The sequence below is a fragment of the Podarcis cretensis genome, assembly GCF_951804945.1.
Source record: "Podarcis cretensis genome assembly, chromosome: 4".
NCBI lineage: Eukaryota > Metazoa > Chordata > Lepidosauria > Squamata > Lacertidae > Podarcis > Podarcis cretensis.
Genome location: NC_137173.1, coordinates 33,471,081 through 33,492,187, shown reverse-complemented (window position 1 = coordinate 33,492,187; position 21,107 = coordinate 33,471,081). Strand labels below are relative to the sequence as shown.

General features: G+C 42.1%; 1 protein-coding gene across 4 annotated transcripts in view; it reads left to right on the top strand.

Annotated features, from left to right (window-relative positions):
- The window catches only part of GRAMD1C (GRAM domain containing 1C), a 58,836-nt gene that overhangs the window by 25,468 nt on the left and 12,261 nt on the right, over positions 1 to 21,107 (top strand). For all 4 annotated transcript variants that reach the window (XM_079973752.1, XM_079973751.1, XM_079973754.1 and 1 more), the window contains exons 6-10: positions 1,032 to 1,112; positions 10,280 to 10,398; positions 14,057 to 14,180; positions 15,641 to 15,812; positions 20,112 to 20,255. In XM_079973752.1, the coding sequence (XP_079829878.1) occupies positions 1,032 to 1,112; positions 10,280 to 10,398; positions 14,057 to 14,180; positions 15,641 to 15,812; positions 20,112 to 20,255 (640 nt within the window). The remainder of the gene's footprint in view (positions 1 to 1,031; positions 1,113 to 10,279; positions 10,399 to 14,056; positions 14,181 to 15,640; positions 15,813 to 20,111; positions 20,256 to 21,107) is intronic.

Here is a 21,107-nt window from a genome sequence, read left to right as displayed (position 1 = left end):
ACATGATGGAATATTGGGTGTGGGATAGCACTATAAAATACTGGTTGTGTTGCCATTTCCATTGCCAACCTTTGAGTCTGCTCTCTGACTTACTTAAGGATTCTTATAAATCCAGAGGATTCCAACTCTTACATAGCAAAATCAGATATATTGGTATTGACTTGGGACCCTTGTATAATTCAAGTGAGCAATATATTTATTGTAATATTCAAACCAGATTAAGGGATATCGAAAAACAAAACATCGAGTCAGCTGTAAATAAAATTTGCTCCCTCAAGTTCTATGGTTTAAATACAACAGATAACAAGGTCACTTATATCTCAAAATTAATAATTCCAGTCCAAAGCAGGCCTTTATGTTAACACGACTGAACGTTTCCCCCTCAGCTTTTGTCAAAGGCAGATATTTAAATATCCCCAAAATGATAGACATCATTTGAATGTGCTGGACACTGTAGAGCATATCCTTTTCTACTGTCCATTGTACAAACATGTGCTATCCCCCTTTTTGGGTAGTCTAACACCATGGCACAATGAAAATATCAGATTCTATCTGTCTGACGTTAACATGGAAGTAACTGCAAGGGTGGCTGAATGTTTGTCAATAGTATTATTGTCAATAGTATTATTTAGCGGGAAGAAATCCCAATTAAAATCTGTGTCATTATATATTTTACATGGCTGTTTTATTAAGTTTTATGATGACCTATACTTGTAATGCCTAATAAAGGTTTGGTGAAGTAAGTAATTAATTTAAGCACAATTTAAAAAATGTATTATGCCAATCAAAACAGCTCAGCAGCAGCGTCAGAAATAGTCCTTCTCAATAACGGACCTCCCCCAAATGCCTATGTGAACAGATGTGTGTTAAGTTGTCCTCTGAAATCCACCCGGATGGGGACAGCCTTATTAATGGAAACAAAATCCAACTGAAATCATGTACCCTTAGTTCCATGTATTTTCCTTGGGATGAGGATATGCAACATTCAGATCATTTTACAAATTGTACACGATTGTCATTTTTCTTTGCAGTTTTTCTTTACTTCATTCAGTGCCAGAGACAGAAGCTACCTCAATATCTTTAGATTGTGGCAGAATTCGTTGTTGGAGAAGGTAAGCTTTGATATGCTTGGGAAATGTCTGCACTGGCCATTTTTTAAAATGCTTGAAATCTAACATATATTGCTAGTTGTTTGCCCTTGCACTCTACAAGACTTGCATTTGTTAAGTTATGCATTCTTGAAAAATTAGCACTGGATATCAAGTGCATATCAAGTCCCAGCGCCTGCCAACCTAGCAGTTCGAAAGCACCTCCGGGTGCAAGTAGATAAATAGGGACCGCTTACCAGCGGGAAGGTAAACGGCGTTTCCGTGTGCGGCTCTGGCTCGCCAGAGCAGCGATGTCATGCTGGCCACGTGACCCGGAAGTGTCTCCGGACAGCGCTGGCCCCTGGCCTCTTAAGTGAGATGGACGCACAACCCCAGAGTCTGTCAAGACTGGCCCGTACGGGCAGGGGTACCTTTACCTTTACCTTTATCAAGTGCATAAGGGTGCTTGTGTGCAAGATTGGTGTGGTTTAGAACAGTAAAGGTGACTAGATGTTAATTTTAAAAACATTCAGTGCAAGATTTGTCACAATAAGAAGTCTATACCTGTGGCAGGCAGTAAAGTCAGTCTTGAGATGATAGCTGGGGTAGGTACCCTGCCTAGTGCTCTGGCCTTCTTGGTGATATTTGGTTCATAAATAAGAGCTAGAAAAACATAATGTCATGGGGAAAGGGCATAAATGGAAGTTGAACATCTCTACTATATAACAGGGTTGGAGAGAAGGAAGGTAATGGTCTTTAGTGCTTGTAGGTTCTTGAGAGCCTTATGTTGCATTACTTTTTGCATCAGATTAGGTTTCGTTAGAGAGTGATTTGCCTTCACACGAGGGCACGTGAGGGCAGTGTAAGCCCAAGGCTCTGAATTGTGTGCTCCTGTGGGTTAAAGCCTCAGCGCCTAGGGCTTGCCGATCGAAAGGTCGGCGGTTCGAATCCCTGCGGCGGGGTGCGCTCCCGCTGCTCGGTCCCAGCGCCTGCCAACCTAGCAGTTCGAAAGCACCTCCGGGTGCAAGTAGATAAATAGGGACCGCTTACCAGCGGGAAGGTAAACGGCGTTTCCGTGTGCGGCTCTGGCTCGCCAGAGCAGCGATGTCACGCTGGCCATGTGACCCAGAAGTGTCTCCAGACAGCGCTGGCCCCCGGCCTCTTAAGTGAGATGGGCGCACAACCCCAGAGTCTGTCAAGACTGGCCCGTACGGGCAGGGGTACCTTTACCTTTACCTTTTTATAATGCCTACCAAGGTTTGGCATGAGGCCTGATGTAGTTCTGCTTTGGGATGTGGAGAGATCTTAGTCACACACAAAAAAAACAATCATAACAAAAGCATATTGTGATCTATAAGGATATGAAAAGAAGGGATAGGAAATCTTTTTCAGCCTGAGCATTGTATTTCCCTCATGGGCAACCTGTTGTGGGCCACATGTCAGCAGTGGGTTAAGCCAGAGGCCAAAACAGGTAGAGCATTAGATCATGTGACTCTTAACCTATGTAGCAGGGATGGGGAACCTGTGACCCTCCATATGTTGCTGGATTTCAGCTCCCATCATCCTTGACCTTTAGCCAGGCTGGCTGGGGCTGTTGGGATTCCAATAATAACCTAGTGGCCACAGGTTCCCCATCCCTGCACCATACAGTAGGCTGCATTCCAGCCATGGTTTCTGTGCACACACCAAAGGTCAGAGGTCAGAGGTTTCTATGCATACATGTCTCCTCCAGAAAAGCAAGGACAGGCAAAAGCACCCAAGGAGGCTGCAGAGTTAGGGCTGCTGAGAGGATGTGGCCTAGAAAGAGTCCATGCATGGCCCCTGGACTTACCTGTTACCAAACGTAATCGTTTACAAGTGAGGGATTTAGGCATATTTATTTTAAAAACTGAATTGAATCCTTAAACAGGTTTTGGTTTATTCTAAAAATATTCTTAGAAAGACTTAAACTGCAGTTCTAAACATGTTTAGAAATGCCACATGGCACACTACTTCCATAAAATAGGTTGTTTCAAGTAGCAGGTGGAAGATGACATGTTGAAGTATTCTCTCTCACGTAAAAACAAAATAAAAACCCAAACTTCTAAGCTTCTCTTAAGCGTACTAGTTTGTTCAGGAATTTATTTATTTTTAATACAGGAGAGAATTCAAACACACTGGCCACATTCAAACATCATGTTAACTTGTTAGGTGGGATGAGAAGGAGCTACACTGAGCCTTGTGTTTCCATGCTTGTCAGTGTAACATGACAACGAGAAGATGGAAAGCTATTGCTTGCTTTTGATTAGCCACAGTTTAATGTGTCATCCAAACCCTAAACTGAATCTGCTTACCCATTTGGTAAGGTTCTGAGAAAAGTATTTAGGAGAAAAGATAGCTCTCTTGAATTGGTGAACAAATCCACTGTCTTTTTTGTGAAGCAGCTCTTCTCTTGTGTTTGAAATACATTGGGAATTAGGTACTTTGTGTGTGTTTTCTTCTACCTAGATCATCCTATTGTAAGTTTTCCATGTATTCTTTTTTTTTTTACAGCTGTTGGATATTTTTAGGTGTTTCTTGTTCACCCATAATCTTCCTGTGATTGAGGGGATTCCCCCCTCCCCCCGACTACTGGCCAGCTTTAGTGTTTTGGTTAGAGAAACTGAAGAGAACTGACACAACAGGATTAGACAGCATTCCTTTTAATACCAGGTGCTGTAAAACAGTAGCGGGACCCAGAGGCATAAGGTTGCCAGTGTGAGAAACAAGATGCTGGACTAGGGAGATCGTTGTTTTGGTTCAGCATCAGGTGTTTGGTAAGAGCGTCGGGGCTCTTACATTCTTAGCAAAAGATAGCTCATGCCTGCGGAGTTGCATATGCAACTGCAGAGGTATTTTAATGCTGGATTCACGTTTTTGAAGGCTGGAGGTATCTTCTCACAACCATAAAGGCTATAGACTTAAGAAACATCAACAAAAGGAATTCCTTCCATAGCAAGCAAAGTTAAATGTGTCCAGGGAGAGTGGTTGTTACCAGGCAGGCAGGCAGACACACACCTCTACTTATTGTGGGTGGAAGGCATATATATAAATGATTGTTTTCATCAATACAAATTTAATAAACTATTTATTTATTTATTACATTCTATACCTCTCTTCATCCGAGGATCACGGGGCAGTTTACAATTTAAAAACACAAAAATTCATAACATAGTAACAAACAAAAACAATTATCCCTCCCCAACCCCAGTTTAAAAAGCCATAGATTGTTTAATTAGCCAAAGGCCTGGGAGAAAGGGAATGTTTTTGCCTGGTGCCTCAAGGTATGTAACATTTGAAAGGCCTCTAAGATAGCAATCAGCCAAAGGCCTGGCTGAAGAGGAACTGTTTTCGCCTGGCGCCTGAAGGTGTATAATGAAGACGCTGGCCAAACCCCCCTGAGGAGAAAATTCCATAAACAGGGAGCTGCTGTAGAAAAGGCCCATTCTCATGTTGCTGCCCTCCAGACCTCTTGTGGAGGAGGCACACAAAGAAGAAGGCACACAAAGAAGGGTCCAGGTCAGTTCATATGGAGAGAGGCGGTCCTTGAGGTATTGCAGTCCAGATCCATTTAAAGCTTTATAGGTCAAAACCAGCACATAGAATTGGGCCCAGGAACTAATTGGTAGCCAGTGCAGTCAGGCCAGGATGTCATATGCTTGAACTGTCTTGCCTTAGCTGCTGAATTCTGAACCATCTTCAGAGGCAACCCTATGTATAATGTGTTGTGGTCATCTAACCTAGAATTTACCAGAGCATAGATGACAGAAGTTAGGCTATCCCTGCTCAGATAGGGACATGGCTGGGCCACTAGCCAAAGCTGATAGAAGGCACTCTGCACCACTGAAACTTCCTGAGCCACAAGCAACAGCAAAGGACCCAGAAGCACCCAAAGCAAGCTATGTTCCTGGTCCTTCAGGGGGAGTGTTACCCCATGAAGAGCAGGCAACCTGCCATCTATCTGGTCTAGGGAACTGCCCACTAACAGTGCCTCAGTCTTGTCTGGATTGCGCTTCAGTTTATTCATGATGTCCTGTACAGGGTTTCACAATCCTGAATCTGCAGTTTTCTGGAAGATGAAGAGTTTCACAGCAAATGCTGTTATTATCAAATTATACAGCAAATGCTGTATAATTATTAAATTATCATATAATAAAATCATAAGCAGTGTGAATCTTTAATCACAGCAGCTGCTTCGCCAGCCTAGAAAGGAAGGCAAGTTGAGGGGCAGACATGGCAAAGGGTGCCTTGTCAGTGCTTACTGGTCTACTCTGGAAGGGTCGGTACCGGTTTGCTTTTTCAGAAGTGGCTGGGCTTTCTGGGCCTTCTAGTCAAGTGTGATTTCCCCCTCTATTTATAGCCTGCACTCCCCGCCCCCCTAATGTATGTGCATGTTAGTGAAAGGGTTAAAGAGAAACCTGATAAGGAAACTCTGCCCAGGAATGCTGTCCGTGTTCTTTCCCTGCAACAAACTGTGGCTTGACCGGCTTTGAGTGGAACTAATAGCAGCATTAGTGTACTAAGCAGCCTTGGAAGCAGCTCCCCTGAGATAGTGTTAGAGACTTAAGGCATTTTTAAATGAATTGTGCACGAGGAGCAGAAGATAAAGTCTTTCAAAAGCCGGGTAACCACATCTGTTTTCCTGTCTATCCAGGTGTTCTGCGGTGGGGAGGCACCTACTCGATAGATTCTTAGGAATCCTGAGCCGTATGTTTTCATATAACCTGCTTACCTGTTTTCTTAGTGGGAGGGCCCCAGGAACTGAGCAAAGCACGTCCCACTTCCAGTTCTGAAAACAGACCTGCCCATTTTTCAGCAGCTTGCAAAGTGCCTATAGTAGGAAGTTACATAAATGCAGCTCTTTCTCTCCAGCGCTTTCCTTCATGACCTCTTGATCAATCCAGGTTGTTTGCCACTATATTGCGGAGGCATTTGTCTACGGGGGGTGGGGGCAGTGATCTTCCTTTTTATTACATTCTACTTGTATAGCCTGGACCAGCTTGTAAGCCATGTGGCCATGAGAGGGTTATTCGGCACTTCAGGAAATCCTGAATATTATGCAATGATTTTAAACCCACGGGAGGTTGTTGAAGTGCTCTCTGCCAACTTTTCCCCGAAGATGTGTCCAGTTTCCTGAATGCCACTCTGAAGTTGCCTACATTATGGAACTGCAAATGTAAGGTTTCATTTTCTTTTTGTGTGGCAGGTTGCAGGTGAATGATGCAGGGAGAGTGGGTTAAGTCTTGCGTGAAAAACCTACTAATCTTAAATCTGTATTCTTCTGAGGGAGCATTTTGTGTGTATTGGTAACTTGTGAATATATTATTTGACGGAAAGTTTTCTGCTATACATTCTGACTTACGTGGCATGCTTGAGCAAATATTTTCTACTGGCTTCATATGAATGGCAAATACCGTAGTTACCATTAATTCATTAGGAAAGCTTGAGTTCTTGTGGTGAATGAGTTACACAGTATAGTTGGAGCATAAACGTGAGTTTGCTTGTCTGATTCTTGTTAGTGGGTATATCACCTGATTAGAGTTGGGATTTAGGGGGGGAGAACCTTAATATTCCTTTAATGGGTGTAGCTATTTCCTGAATGACCAATTCATTTACAATGGTGGCATCTATGACCAGTGCTGTGCACAAGGGGTGTGTTTCTGGAGGTGGGAGGAAAAACCCCCACACAATTTGAATAAAGCCAGGTAGAGGGAGAACTTGGTGAAGCATGCACAAATAGTTCTCTAGGGACTTGCTGTCTGATGAAGGAATGTCTGTATATTTGTAAATCAGGGTCAGGGGACTTGCGATCCTCCAGATGTATTGGGGCAGCTCCTACTAGCTCCAGCCAGGATGACCAGTGGGAGTTGGAGTCCAGCAACATCTGGGGGGCCACAGGAGGTTCCCCACTCCTGTTGTAAATAAAATCAAATATTAGAAAGCCAATCCTAGTGCTATTACTACTCTGAGTTCTATGCATGGAACAGTACATTTCCATGCCCTTCTCACTTTAGTCGTTTCAGAGGAGGCCTCATCAGTGTTGTACATTGATGTGGTATGAGGGGATAAAACTGGGATAAGTTGTCTTGGGAAATCTGAGACCAGCTGCTTTATGTTAGCAAAAGGGCCTTGATGGGACATGAGGAGTAGGGAGACTGCGGCTGGGTGAAGGACTTAAAAACCCTCCCATGTGAGCAGATGCGCTCTGTTGTATCTGTCACTAAATTTCCCATGTCCAAAGGAGGCTAAATTCTTTTGCTGTGCCCCTGGAGCTTTTCGCTGCTTGAGGAAGTGGGGAGCACATAACAGTATGGTTGGTCATTCATCTGAGATTCTCTCAGTTTACTTATCTTCAAAACCAGCTGCCTGTACTTTGACTGCGAAAGACCCTTGATTGTACAGTAGCTGTCTTGCCTTCTTGGAGGGCCAAAGTTCATTTGAATGGCATATCAGTTCTTCTCAACAATGCAAGTACAGAGAAGACAAGTATAATTATTTTTAAAATCTCATTTCCTCCACATTTTGAGAAGCATATTTATAGAAATGGCAATACTTTTAATAGATGAAATGGAAAATATATGAATTCATTGGTTACAATTTGCACAGGGCAGCACCTACAGTGGGAAACTCAGAGCTCTCAGGTTTCTCAAGATTGCTGTTGTTTTTATGAAACTTATAATACAGCTAAAACTTTTAAAAGCAGTTTAAAAACAATTTTCTAAAAATAAAACTTCTTAAAAAACCCAATAACTCACTCAGTAATTCCAGTATTGCCAGGAAAAGATCTTTCTGCCACCAAATACCTAAGTAAACAGAAATGTTTTTAGATTCTTCCTAAAAGTTAACGAGAGAGACAGACATACCGTACCTCACTACCTTGGGACTATGTATGCTAGGACTAACATTTTGAACTATGTATGCTAGGATTAACATTTTGAACTGAGTAGCGCAGTGTAAGCCATAGCTAAATCATAATTTTGCTTAGACTGTTTTGTGGGAACAGGCTATTGGGTGTTTCAGTTATTTACCACAGCAAATGTGACCGCCACGTGAAATGTCAACTGGCCCACACTCAAGGTCATATAAACAAATACGTACAGGCAAAGAGGGATAAAAAAATAATGGCGAAAAAGGGGAAGAAAGCATAGGCCTCATGCTGCTTGCCTCCTCTGTTAACGTCTGAATTTAGAAATTCTGGAATGTTTGGTATTGGCTATGTTACAGAGTTTAGTTTCTTTAGAACTGATGTATTTTGAATGAGTGCATTACAGACTTGTGACACCTTTTGTTATTTATTTACAAATATACAAGCAGAGAATACTGGTAGCAAATACAAGGCTACGACAGGCAGCTAGTCTGCTAACCCTGTATCCCTGTGTCAGAGAGGGACCCTGTACCTCCAGATTCTCCCCCCCCCTCTCTCTCTGTGTGTGTGTGTGTGTGTGTGTGTGAGAGAGAGAGAGAGAGAGAGAGAGAGAGATCTTCTCTCCATTTAAAATTCAAATCCTAGCTCCAAACTTTCTCGGCAACTCTTCTTATTTATTACATTTATAACCTGCTGCTATTCTACAATGAAACCGAAAGTAGCTTAATATAGATTGTAGGCAGTCTCCAATCTTCATCCTGACCAGAGCCCATGGTATGCTTAACTTCAAAAAGATTGTCGCATCATGTGCTTTCAGACTATTCCCTTAACTCTGAGAGCTGTCGTCTTCCAGATTCTGATTGGTACTATATTCCATAGGCCAATAAAAGCCTTCTGGCTATCAGAAAAAAAACAAAAACCACATTTCTGGTCATTAAGGACCATTGAGATTCTTTAGTTAACAATCCTGGCCATTCGCAGTGAACAGAAAGTGCAGTTCACAACGCTATTGTGTCACATCTCAATGAGACGGAGGAAATCTTCTATTTCTCCTAAGCTAGGAGAAAGCATATTTGGAAAGTTTTTTAATGCTTCTGATGTTTGTCAGTAAAGGTAAAGGTAAAGGTACCCCTGCCCGTACGGGCCAGTCTTGTCAGACTCTGGGGTTGTGCGCCCATCTCACTTAAGAGGCCAGGGGCCAGCGCTGTCCGGAGACACTTCCGGGTCACGTGGCCAGCGTGACATCGCTGCTCTGGCGAGCCAGAGCCGCACACGGAAACGCCGTTTACCTTCCCGCTGGTAAGCGGTCCCTATTTATCTACTTGCACCCGGAGGTGCTTTCGAACTGCTAGGTTGGCAGGCGCTGGGACCGAGCAGCGGGAGCGCACCCCGCCACAGGGATTCGAACTGCCGACCTTTCGATCGGCAAGTCCTAGGCGCTGAGGCTTTAACCCACAGCGCCACCTGCGTCCCTGATGTTTGTCAGTAGTTAGGTACAAATGGCAAGCGTACATATGCTTTAGTGAATTTTATACCACCCTGTGTGTCCTGCTTTAACATTAAACATGTAATCTTAGTACATCATTTCAAGGTAGGTTTGTGAATATGTTCTGGCAAGAGAGGAGACAAATGAGAAAACAGTTCAGTGATGGCTAATTCATGATCAACGTAGGATCTGATTTTTTTGGTTAACGTAGTGAGCTATCTTTGACTCCTGTGTTTGAGTTGGGTAACTCTACATTGCTTTGGTTCACATGCTATTTTGCTGTTGTCACTATGCTTGGGGCCTCTTCAGCAGTTGAGTGAAGAAGCCACTTGACCTGTAGACAGCTGGCTAAGAAGGGATTGTGGTATTGTTGTACAACTAATGTCAGCTGAGAGGATGCAGCTGTTCACAGCAGTTAAAACGACTTGGAGAAGATTTTTTTTAAAAAAAAAAATTTCAGGAATTGGGGTGGGAGGGGGCAAAGACTATAGTGGTCTTGGATCCCAATAGCCATAAGGAAAAGTACCGGGAGTGTACTATCTTAAAGATAATTAATCTATAATGATGGGTTTGTATTGTTAGTTTTATGTTAGAGTTGAAAATGGGTGTTAGAACGGAAGCTCTGTTTCACTTTTTTACTTAGAAATGCAGCTAGATATACTGTGGATCATAGATTGAACATTACTAGCAACTGGGATTATTTTTTTTAAGTGAATAAGAGCATTTGTTACCTCTGCTTAAATAGGGTATAACTTTAAAAGACAAGCCATCTACTGTGGTTACCGACCAAGCGTACTTAATTTTTTGTTTTGTGTTTTCCAGAGACTGACCAAGCAAGAATTCTGGCAGCTTGTACAGCAAAGCTATGGCTCTGAGCTCGGTTTGAACACGGAAGAAATGGAAAACATTTATTCTTCATCAGAGGAGAATGGACAGTCAAGGTAAGAATATGCTGCAGATTACCACAAAGGAAGGTACATATTATTGGCATCCCATTTTATACAAGTCATTTGAAAGGCTACTATTGAATGCCCATAGAGTTTTGCTTATTAGTGGTGTTTTCATTTTTCGGCACGATACTCTTCCTATACAGACATAAAGCAAGTATAACTTCTATTTTGCCCTTCTAATTCCGAGCTAGTTTAGAGATTACCATTTGCCTGCTTAGATTGATGAAAAGGTTGTATCCGCGGTGATGCTGGCTTGCGTGTTCAAGCAGTAGCAGTAGCAGCACACGTGTTGCCGGTTGGATGCCAAAGTATATCAGGAACTATTAGTGCAAACCATGCAGCAGTGGCACTGCTACGTGAAGGTGTTGCATAGGGTAAAGAGCATGTAAATGTTAACTGGCTTCCATGTTTTTTTGCTACAGGGGTAGAGGCCTTTTGGCAACTTGCATGGGCAAACTGAAAAGGAATGTGTGGAAGTATGATGCTAAATATCCAATGGAAGGTGTTTCCAAGGATTTAGCATATTCCTTTTCGAAGGTGCTATTTTTACTTGTCTTGGGGCTGAGGCTTACCTAATAAGATCATGTATACATTTAGCAGCTTAAGTGCAAGATCTACTTTATCTGCTCAGGTTTCGTGGGAAGAGAAGGGAACTTCATCTTTCGGGTGTCCTTTGTGGAAGTTGTTTATACTATGGATTCACTGAGTGACTGGACATCTGTGTTAAATCAGTTTTCTAGTCGAAGAAGCTCTAGGAAATGTATGGGTATGATTCCTTCTATTAGTCCCTCTTGGTGTGTGCATGCATAGGCACATGTGCATGTGCACACACACACACCCAAGCACATGAATTTTTGCTTCATGTACGGTAACTAAAACAGTTGAGTTCCTTTGGCTGCAAGGGCTTGAGCAGACGTTAACTTCTATCACATCTGTTGTTTCACAGCAGCTTTAAAATGTGTTTTTGCTTTAAAAAGACGAAGCCTACATCCCTTATTTCAGCTCTTGACAATATCAAGAAGCTTCCTTGTTTGTAAAAAATGTAGTTTCTGTAATATTACAGCATAGTAATTTTTGTTGCATCCTTCACAATATTGTATAGAAATGTCTTAGTACTTTTATATACAATATTGTGGTGAAGGGTAGAATGCCAATTATTCTCATCTTTAATGATGCCTATAGGCCAGCCAGCCTTCTTCAATACAGTGCGCTCCAGCTACTTTGTACTACAATTTCCATCAGTCCAAGCTAGCACAGCCATTGGAGAAGGCAACTATAACCCTTCTGTTTTGTGTCTGTTTATGTCTGTATCCCCACATTTGGGGGGTATGCATTAGCAACCCTTAACACACAAAGATTCTAGAGTCAAGCTTCCAAGAGGCTCACAATGCTGTCCTTCTTGCAGATTAAACACATTTTTCAAAGGCTTGCTTATAGACTTTCTGCTCCTTCCCCCCCTTAGCCACTGTGGGGCAGCAAGAAATTCCTGGGTCTGAGAAGGTTGAAACCTTTCCTCTCCTAGTTTTTGGATCAACATTTAGTGTTGGCAACTTTTTATAAGGAAATGATGTTTCTGGTGAACATGATAACCACATTGAAACAAAATGCTGTCTCAACTTCTCGTGCTATGGGTGCTAAACCACCAGAACCGGGGTATTATACTATACCACTCCTAGGACCTCAGGAATCAATATGACTCCGTTTTCTTGAGTGCAGAGACAGCACAACATGTTCTTGAGAGTGCTGCTAGCTAGGAGGCTGCTGTGGATCACTGGTAGAATCAAGGACACTCAGCAATGGTAAAGTAGAGACACCATGTCTTTCATAACCCTTGACACCATCCCTACTATTTGCATGCATGGGAATTCCAGGTGACAGTATCTAATCTGTGCTGCTGAATATTACTGCATGCATGCCACTTTGAATTCACATCCTCTTAAACTGGGTTGTGCTTCATGCTACCACTTTAAGAATCGAGGATCTGGGCCAGTGACTGGTCTCAAAATATTTTAAGACTTCTGTGCCATTGCAGTCCACTGATTACAAAGGTTTGACAGAAATGGACCAGAGAGTACAGAAGTGGGCAGTAGAGAGTGCTGTGTGCATATTGCTTGTACTATTTTGGCCACATCAGCTTTGGTTTATTCAACTGCTTCACCTATCAAAGAGGAGAGAATAATCCAACACGGAGGCAAGATCCTGTACTGAGATGATGAGATGCCTGCATCTGGCAGCTTACTGTAGTACATAACAACTGCTTTTTCAAAAGCGATCCATCCTTCTAAACTGTAGCAAACCACATAGGATTCATGACTCAATTAAGCTAGACAAACACAGTTAGTGGCCTGGTAAAATGCATTCTACTCCAGTGCCTAATTTGGAGCCTAGTTTTGACTTCCTGCTTTACTTACAAGGACAAGGGATTATCCTTCTCCTTGAAAGTTTGCCTCTGTGTAGTTTCGGCCAGACAAACAATGGGACATTTTCTTTATTTGCTAATCCCTTATTGAGGAAATTCCATCATAGCCTTCAATTCCATTAAAATCTATTTTTGGTACTATATTAATTGATGGCGAAGCCTTTCAAGCGGAGGGCAAGCTGTGATTTTCTTAAGAGAAAATCCTTGGTAAGCCTTTTAGGAACCAACAAGGGTAGTATCTACATTCTAACCTAATGTGGACTTGAGTACCAGCTTTCTCCTCTAAGCATAACCAATTTAATTAATAATAGGGAGATGGCCCATGATCTTGATGTCTGGAGGACATTATTTCTTTTTACCTGGATTATAAAAATCTGCTGATGAAAATAGGAGGAGCTGTATGTTTGCAATGCCCTGGAACTGTGTGAATTACCTTTGCCATCATCACACCATTTCCTAGTGAAGTGTGAACTAACAACAGCATTTTCTCCCGGCCAGTGTGGAGGACTAATGGGGTCCAATGGATTCCTGAACGCCCTGGTTTTCTTCTTTCCCAATGGATTGAGCTGGCAATCATGCTGAGACTCAACTCTGTTGTGAAAAAGCGAGATGCAATGAGCCATCAACATGGTTGTTCTCGGAAATTTGTTCTGCTTCCTGTCTTGCTATGGGCAGTGATGGAAGCTGGGTCATGGCTAGTGTGGAAGTTGCGGAAATCTCTGTGTAAAGTCAATCCAACAAAGATGACAGCTCATAGTTATGCTTACTGTGTGACAGTGAGATTGGCAACGAATAGTTATCTAAAGTAGGTGAGAGAGACTAACTGCATATTTAGGCATCTATAAGGAAGCACTTTGACATTTGTCCAAATTCTGTCCTGATTTTAATCTCCCTTGTCGATATCTCATGCTGTATATGACTGCACAAAAGATGGTTGGAAAAATAAGCTAGAGGTAAGGAACTCTGTGCTCTATTCATACAACAAAGCAGCATTAATTTCCATCTTCATGCTACACAAGTTAGTTGCACCACCTTTGACAAAGTCTGAAAAGCTGATATTTACTCAAAAGCACAGGAAAAGAAATGAAGTAATTTGGCAGTAATAAGACTAGATGTCTTAAGGCTGAAATGTTGCACTTGCCACATTGGAATTCCAAAATGGTAAAAAGTACTAACAATGTATGTGAAATAAGTGTAAGTTAACTCTGCTGCTATTTTTGTCTCTGGCAGATCTAGCCTTTGTGACGAATCTGGGGATAAGGAGTCACCTAAAGCAGTTGGTGTAATTCGAGAACCCATTGCTCAGATACTTGAAGTTGAAACGGAGTCTCTTAATGGAAACATACGGACAGAAGTAAGCTATGAAGGAGTCTCTGTACCCCCCTCTCTCTCACCCTCAGTGTACAACACTAGCAGTGTTGGGGGAAACAGGGTAATCAGGCTGACTACGGCTTTGCCACGTCCAAAGCCCCTTTGTTTCTCCGACATGCCCTCAGAAGGTATCCTATGCTACCTTTGTAGCTGGTATAGTGAATTACCGTATTTTTCCGTGTATAAGACTAGGATTTTTTCCTAATAAATTATGTCAAAAATTAGGGGGCATCTTATACACGGATAGTGCCGAGGCCATTTTCTTAAATTTGAGTCCCCCCAAATAAGGGGCATCTTATACATGGGGGCGTCTTATATATGGAAAAATACAGTATTTCACACTGTAACCAATGAGAAGGGAAAAGAAAAGGTACTTCTCAATCTTCCCATAGGAAAACAGTAGGGCAATAGATAGGGTGATTGCTCTTCTAGTGCATCTCCCCTGCTCCCACTCCCACAATTCGTTGCTAGAAGTTGTCTTATAAAAGTATTTTTGAGCAACTTGTGGTAGTCCTGTCCTCTGCGCCCCCCCCCCCCCAGGTTTGAAAGGGAAGCAGAAATCTATTTATCTATTTTCAGCTGCACATCATGCACTGTATATGAACACTTAATGAGCTTACAAATTTGTATTGGAAATGAATAACAACAACAATGGGATCTTGACATTGTCCTTGGTAGATTAAATCTTGTTCTGATTATTGTGGCTGTGTATGCAATTTGAGTTGAGATGGGTGGGAATACTTCACTTCAAGGCATGCTGATCGTTCCCATATAATTAATTTGAAATCCATATTTTTTTGCTCGACACATTTCAGACTGCTAATTCTGTTATGATATGTAATACCCATATCTGCTTTCACTCCCACATTTCCCACATTTCCCTGGCATTTGAAATCTCTGAAGTTTTGTTAACGACAGATCTGAAGTACTCTCATTATCTTAAAAATATATCAACGTTCTGTTGAGCAAATAATTCTAATTTCGTATTCACAAAGTTTCAACACTAAGCAAAATGCAGTAACAATTAATTTACTTCAGTAACTACTGCAATAATTAATATTTATATAACATTTTCCCCCACATCCACTCAAGGTGTTTCATACATATTTATTATAAATATATAATGGAAAGTTTAAAAAGCAGAGCTGCTGTTAACCCTTTTAATTTCAGTAAGTTTTGCATGGGAACTCTGTGCATGCTCCATTGAAATGAACAGATTTCAGGGCAGCGGTACTTGGTGCACTGTATGCAGACATCCAAAAACCTGTTTTATAGAACCTGTTACGGAGAATGCATATTTTGGGGGCTATGTGTTCAAGAGTTCTTTCTGCTGGTCTTTTTTTTTTTTATCAGGAAATTGTGAATAGTAGTCCCAATACAATTTTAACTGTAACTCCTTGTAAAATAAACATGATGGACTATGTGGATGCTCTCTTTCACTAGGGCCCTGAGTTAGAGGAATTGCACTGTGATAAACAGGACAGGAGGAGTTCCCTGCTTCCTTCAGAAAGGAAGCCAGCTGATGTAGCACAACGCAAATTTTCAATACAGTCCCCAGATCTAAATGAGAACTTCGCTCAAGAGAAGAGCAGTGCGTCAGAAAGCGATGAAGAAGGTAAATCATTTCCATTTCATAAACAAAGTCCTTAAAACCTGGTCCCAGGAAGGGATAGCTAAAGTAAACAAAGGGTAATGTGGAAGCATGAAATCCAAGGGTCTGCTGTACATTTACGCCATTTATTTCCAGTATAGGTAGTTGTTGATAGGCGGGCCCGTCCTGTGACCCGACTATGCTAGCAATTGCAACTCAGATAATGTCATTGAAGTCTTATGCACTCAAAGAAGCATTGATGAAAGCACAAAAACTGCATTTAAGACCAAAGGTAGAGTAGCACTACCAACAACCATTCCACTGTTGTTCCTGTCTGCTGTATTACTAACCATTACTAACCTTGATGTTGGCTTCTGATGATGCCCTCACATTATTCATTCATCATTTTATTTGTACGTCACCTTTCCATTCTTAAAATTGTGCTCAAGTTGACTTGCAACATAAAAAATTGCATAATTACAAACTTAACAAAGGTAATGGTAAAGGACCCCTGACAGTTAAGTCGAGTCGCAGACAACTCTGGGGTTGTGGCGCTCATCTCGCTTTACAGGCCGAGGGAGCTGGCATTTGTCCGCAGACAGTTTTTCCGGGTCATGTGGCCAGCATGACTAAGCCGCTTCTAGCGCAACGGAACACCAAAACCAGAGCAGCGCATGGAAACGCCGTTTACCTTCCCGACAGTGCTGTGCCTATTTATCTACTTGCACTTTTTGGGGTGCTTTTGAACTGTTAGGTTGGCAGGAGCTTGGACCGAGCAACGGGAGCTCACCCCGTCACGGGGATTCAAACTGCCAAACTCCTGATCGGCGAGCCTGAGAGGCTCAGTGGTTTAGACCACAGCTCCACCCATGTCCCATTAACAAAAGTAGTCATAGGCAATAAATAAAACACATCAGAATGTTTTGCCAGTCTCTTTGCATTCACACCAGTCTTCCCCAACCTGATGACCTCCAGACATTTTGGACTGCAACTCCTATCATTCTTGACCATCGTCCATGTTGGCTGGGAGGTGAAGTTCTGAAAGCTGGAGGGCACCAGCTTGGGAAGGCTGATCCACACAACCCTCCCAACTCCTATAAATTTGAGTTACTGTGTTGCTTGGCTATATTGACATAAAAAGTGAGATTGGCAAAGACTGAAATGTCTTGTTTCAATATTACATTTTGCAAATGGTACATCTGTCACTTAACGGTATTAGTTGCCACAGAAATCTGTTGCTTTGGAATATGGACACTTTATTTTTAACGTAGATAAGATTTGTGTTGCACAGGCAGGAAGGGTTTTTTTTTGTTAGTACTTCTGATTATTTTTCAAAAATGTTTGAATGATCTCTGAACTAAAATGAATATGCAGCGGTGCCTCTGGATACACACACCTCTGGTTGCATATCCTTCAGGATGCGAACCTGGCAAACCCGGAAGTATTTTTCTGGGTCTCATTGCATCTGCAGAAGTGGCACCCCCGGTTGCGAATTCCTCAGGATCCAACCAGAGCTCCGGAATGGATCCCGTGCACAACCGGAGGTACCACTGTATTCTAAATGTAAGAGGTGTTCAGTTTTAGCTTTCACTTCATTTTCACAGCCATCCCTCTATATACAGCTACAGTTTGGCAGTTTCTTATGTCCTCAGTCTGATGTTGGAGAGAGGCATTCAAGGCTGGGCTGTCTTTTTCTTCAATTTGTTCAGTCTGTGGCTTCTTCCTTCAGGACACTTCCTTCAGGAGTGTTGCTGAGAAACTTTGCCTTGACCATGTGGTTGGGAGCAATTAAGAAAATAACCTTGTCCACACTGACATCCAGGTGCTGTGTTTGGCCTAAGATGAGATGGTTATATTTCTAGTTACCATGTGCAAGGATTAGCTTTTTGTGTGCCCAGAAAAGTAAGTGCCACTTAGCTTTGACATGCCAAAAGCAGAATTCTGCACATTCAGGCAGGTGTGTGCGACTGATTAGCCTATACTGGGGGTAAAGGGAGTGAAAGGCTATATTGCATTTCAAGTCGTTCAAGTTAGTTTCCAAAAAGTGATAGGAAAAGATAGGAAAAGCTTTTAAATATAGCTACGAAACACTCACCCCCAGTTAGCTGAAATGAAGGGTTGTATGCAATGGTGTCTCTTTGCTGAATGAAAGGCACTTTGATCAAGCAGAAGCTGCCATCAACAAAACAGCAAGGCAGTTTTTGCTAATTTCCCCTCAGTCTGCTCCGGAGAACCCTTCAGAACAGCATGGGAGGTGGTGCAGGGAAAGGGAGAATCAACAAAATCCACAATTCCCATTCTGTTGATGAAAGCCTCTGCTAAATCAAAGAGCCTTCTGCCAATGAAGACCATTTGATGCAATCCATATTGTGTCGTCCACTGAAGGGTTATTAGTGAATACTGTTTTTTCCTACATGAGTGCCCATTGACAGGGGTCACGGGGATATAGGAATGCAGTGAGTGTGCACAGGCTCAGTGTTCCCCTGGGGCCATTATATAGGTCTCCTTTCTGCAAGCAGCTGAGCTTTTTATAAGGGTAAGCATTTTTTTTTAAAAAAAATGTGTAACCAAAACAGCAACAACCACCCAAGGAATATTATTTGCAAGATAAACACTGAACCTTGTCAGGAAACATTTCCTTACCTTGTGGTTTGTTCCTTTTCGTTTCTATACTGCAACACACCTCTCTGGCAGTGTGAGCAACTGCACAGAGCGAGTAATTGCTTGTGATTAGTGGGCTAAGAGGCATATCTCTATATTAAAGTTTCCAGTGACATGTGCACCTTGTCATTATGAACGTACTGACATTCTGTACCTTAGTACTTTTAAGTTTAATTTCCTGATTTTGATTATAGTACAAAAGTGTTCTTGCCCCATTCTTTGCTAGTTTGAATAGATATACTTTTTTAGATTCTAAATGCAGTGAGCATGACTCTGTAGCAGCCAGAACTGTAGATCATGTGGAAAATAAAACACTTTTCATTGTGTTCACTTGCATTTATCATGTGGGTCGATGTTTGCCTCTAATTACCACGCCTGGATATTTTAGGATATTGCAGTACTTGTCTATTGTTAGTATAGAGAACATTGCACCATCTCAGATTCCTCTCTGTGGTATTTGCTTTCAGCAGTCATTACTGTATGGACTCCACTGCACAAGCACCACATCTCAGTTATGTACTGTAGTCCTGATTTCTCTCAGTACTGGGGACAAGATGAAGGATACTCTTGCTCTTCTTTGCTTTTCTTCCCTCATCACCAAAATATGTTAGGTCTGACTTACTTTTACTTTACTTTTGGAGAATGAGAATCAATTCAGTAATTATTTATTCACTCTTAAATATTACACACAGTGCTGCTATCATGCCATTTCGTGTATTCCCTCTCACACTCTGTGTGTGTGTATGTGAAAAATTAGCTGCCATAATCTTTTCCCACATCAGCTTAGAAATCATCGAAAACAATACGAAACATATAAAACGTAAACAACATAATTGTAATAATAACATCCTTTTTAAAAAAACAAAACACAAATATATCACGGCCAGCCATAGAAGTCTAAGATTATAAATGAAGGCTACTGCCTAAAAACAATACTTTATAATAATAATAATAAAGTTTTAAGAGTCCATCTGAATACTACCAAGGAGTGGTATATCTCAGGGAAGGGAGTTTCATAGCCATGGAGCTGTTGCAGAAAAGGTCCTGCCCCCTGTCCCTGTCAGCTTAACCTTCCTTCCTGGTGAGCAAATGAGGCAAGCCCTTGTAGCTGTTCTCAAATCCCTGGCAGGTTCATATGGATTTAGGCAGCCCTTTAGCTTGATTCCATATACACTATTGTTAAGGGCGTTAAAGGTAATTCACAGTACTTTTGAGCTTAATTTCACTCTGTCTCTGTCTCTCTTTCCCCCGCCAAGCTGAACTGGCAGACATAAACCTAACAGAGAACAGAGAGTAGCAATCCTCTTGCTGTGTTTAGCACAAGAGTCAGTTACCAGGTGTCTTTCTCTCAAAGTCTTGAGCCTTGGTGTAAGATGAAGGAAATGCTTCTTTCCTCTAACGCTTGGTATCATGTGTTGACATTCCTGCTTGTACACCTGCATTGGGTGCGTTTAAGCTTTATCTGTTCATGTACGACTCTTCTTATGTTCTTAGTAAGATAGCAGATTGTCTCACAAGTCTACTCTAGAGACAATTTACTGTTCTAGAGTGGTGTACTAAATTTGAATTTTGCAAGAAATGTTTGTTTTCCTTTGGATATGTTTTCCTGTGTTTTGCCACCTGCTTGCCTAACCTCTACTTTGTACACTTTCCCTCCCACAGATGAGGAAACATTTCCTGAGAGCGACCTCCATGGAAAACTCTTTATTAACCGGGTTTTCCGCATTGGTGCAGATAGGCTGTTTGAAATGCTTTTCACTAATTCTCATTTCATGCAAAGATATTTCAGTGCCAGAAACATAACAGGTAAAGTATTATTCCTTTTAAAATTTACATTGAAATAACTTTATACCTTTTCATGGAAAAATCAGTTTGTTTATTTGGGACCAATAGGGTCGCCATGTCGTTGAGGTTTCCAGATGTATGGCAACCCTAGGGACCAACACACTGGGATCTGAAACCACAATTTGATGCTGGTTATTCTTATGATAGTTTTCTCTGTAAATTACCGTATTTTTCGCTCTATAGGACACACTTTTTCCCCTCCAAAAATTAAGGGGAAATGTGTGTGCGTCCTATGGAGCGAATGCAGGCTCCTTGGCTTCAGTGATAGCAACGCGAAGCCTCCAAAGCACAGAGGGAGTGCTCCCTCCGCGCTCCGGAGGCTTCGCGTTGCTTTCGCTGAAGCCTGGAGAGCCGCCTGAAGCCTGCGGAGCGCAGCACGAGTTCCTGCTGCGCTCCGCAGGCTTCAGGTTCCTTTCGCTGAAGCCAGGAGAGCAAGACTCTCCTGGATTCAGCAGAGAGGGAGAGCTGCACATCGCCCCCTCAGCCAAGCGGGAGGAGAAATGGAAGGGGCTGAGCATAAAGGGAAATATTTTTTTTCTTGTCACCCCCCCCCCCTCTAAAACAAGGTGCATCCTATGGTCCGGTGTGTCCTGTAGAGTGAAAAATACGGTAAACACCTAGAATTCTCTCCTTCCTTGAGAGCTTTTCCCACTGTCGATGCTCCTTCTTTGCAAGCAAATTCACATTTTCCAGGAAGCAGTGATGTATTTTTGCCTGTATCCCCTTCAGCTGATTCATGATTTTCTTGTCCTCTTGGGCTGCTATCAACGATGACAAATTACATCACTTCTTCTCCCTTTGTAACATGCAGTA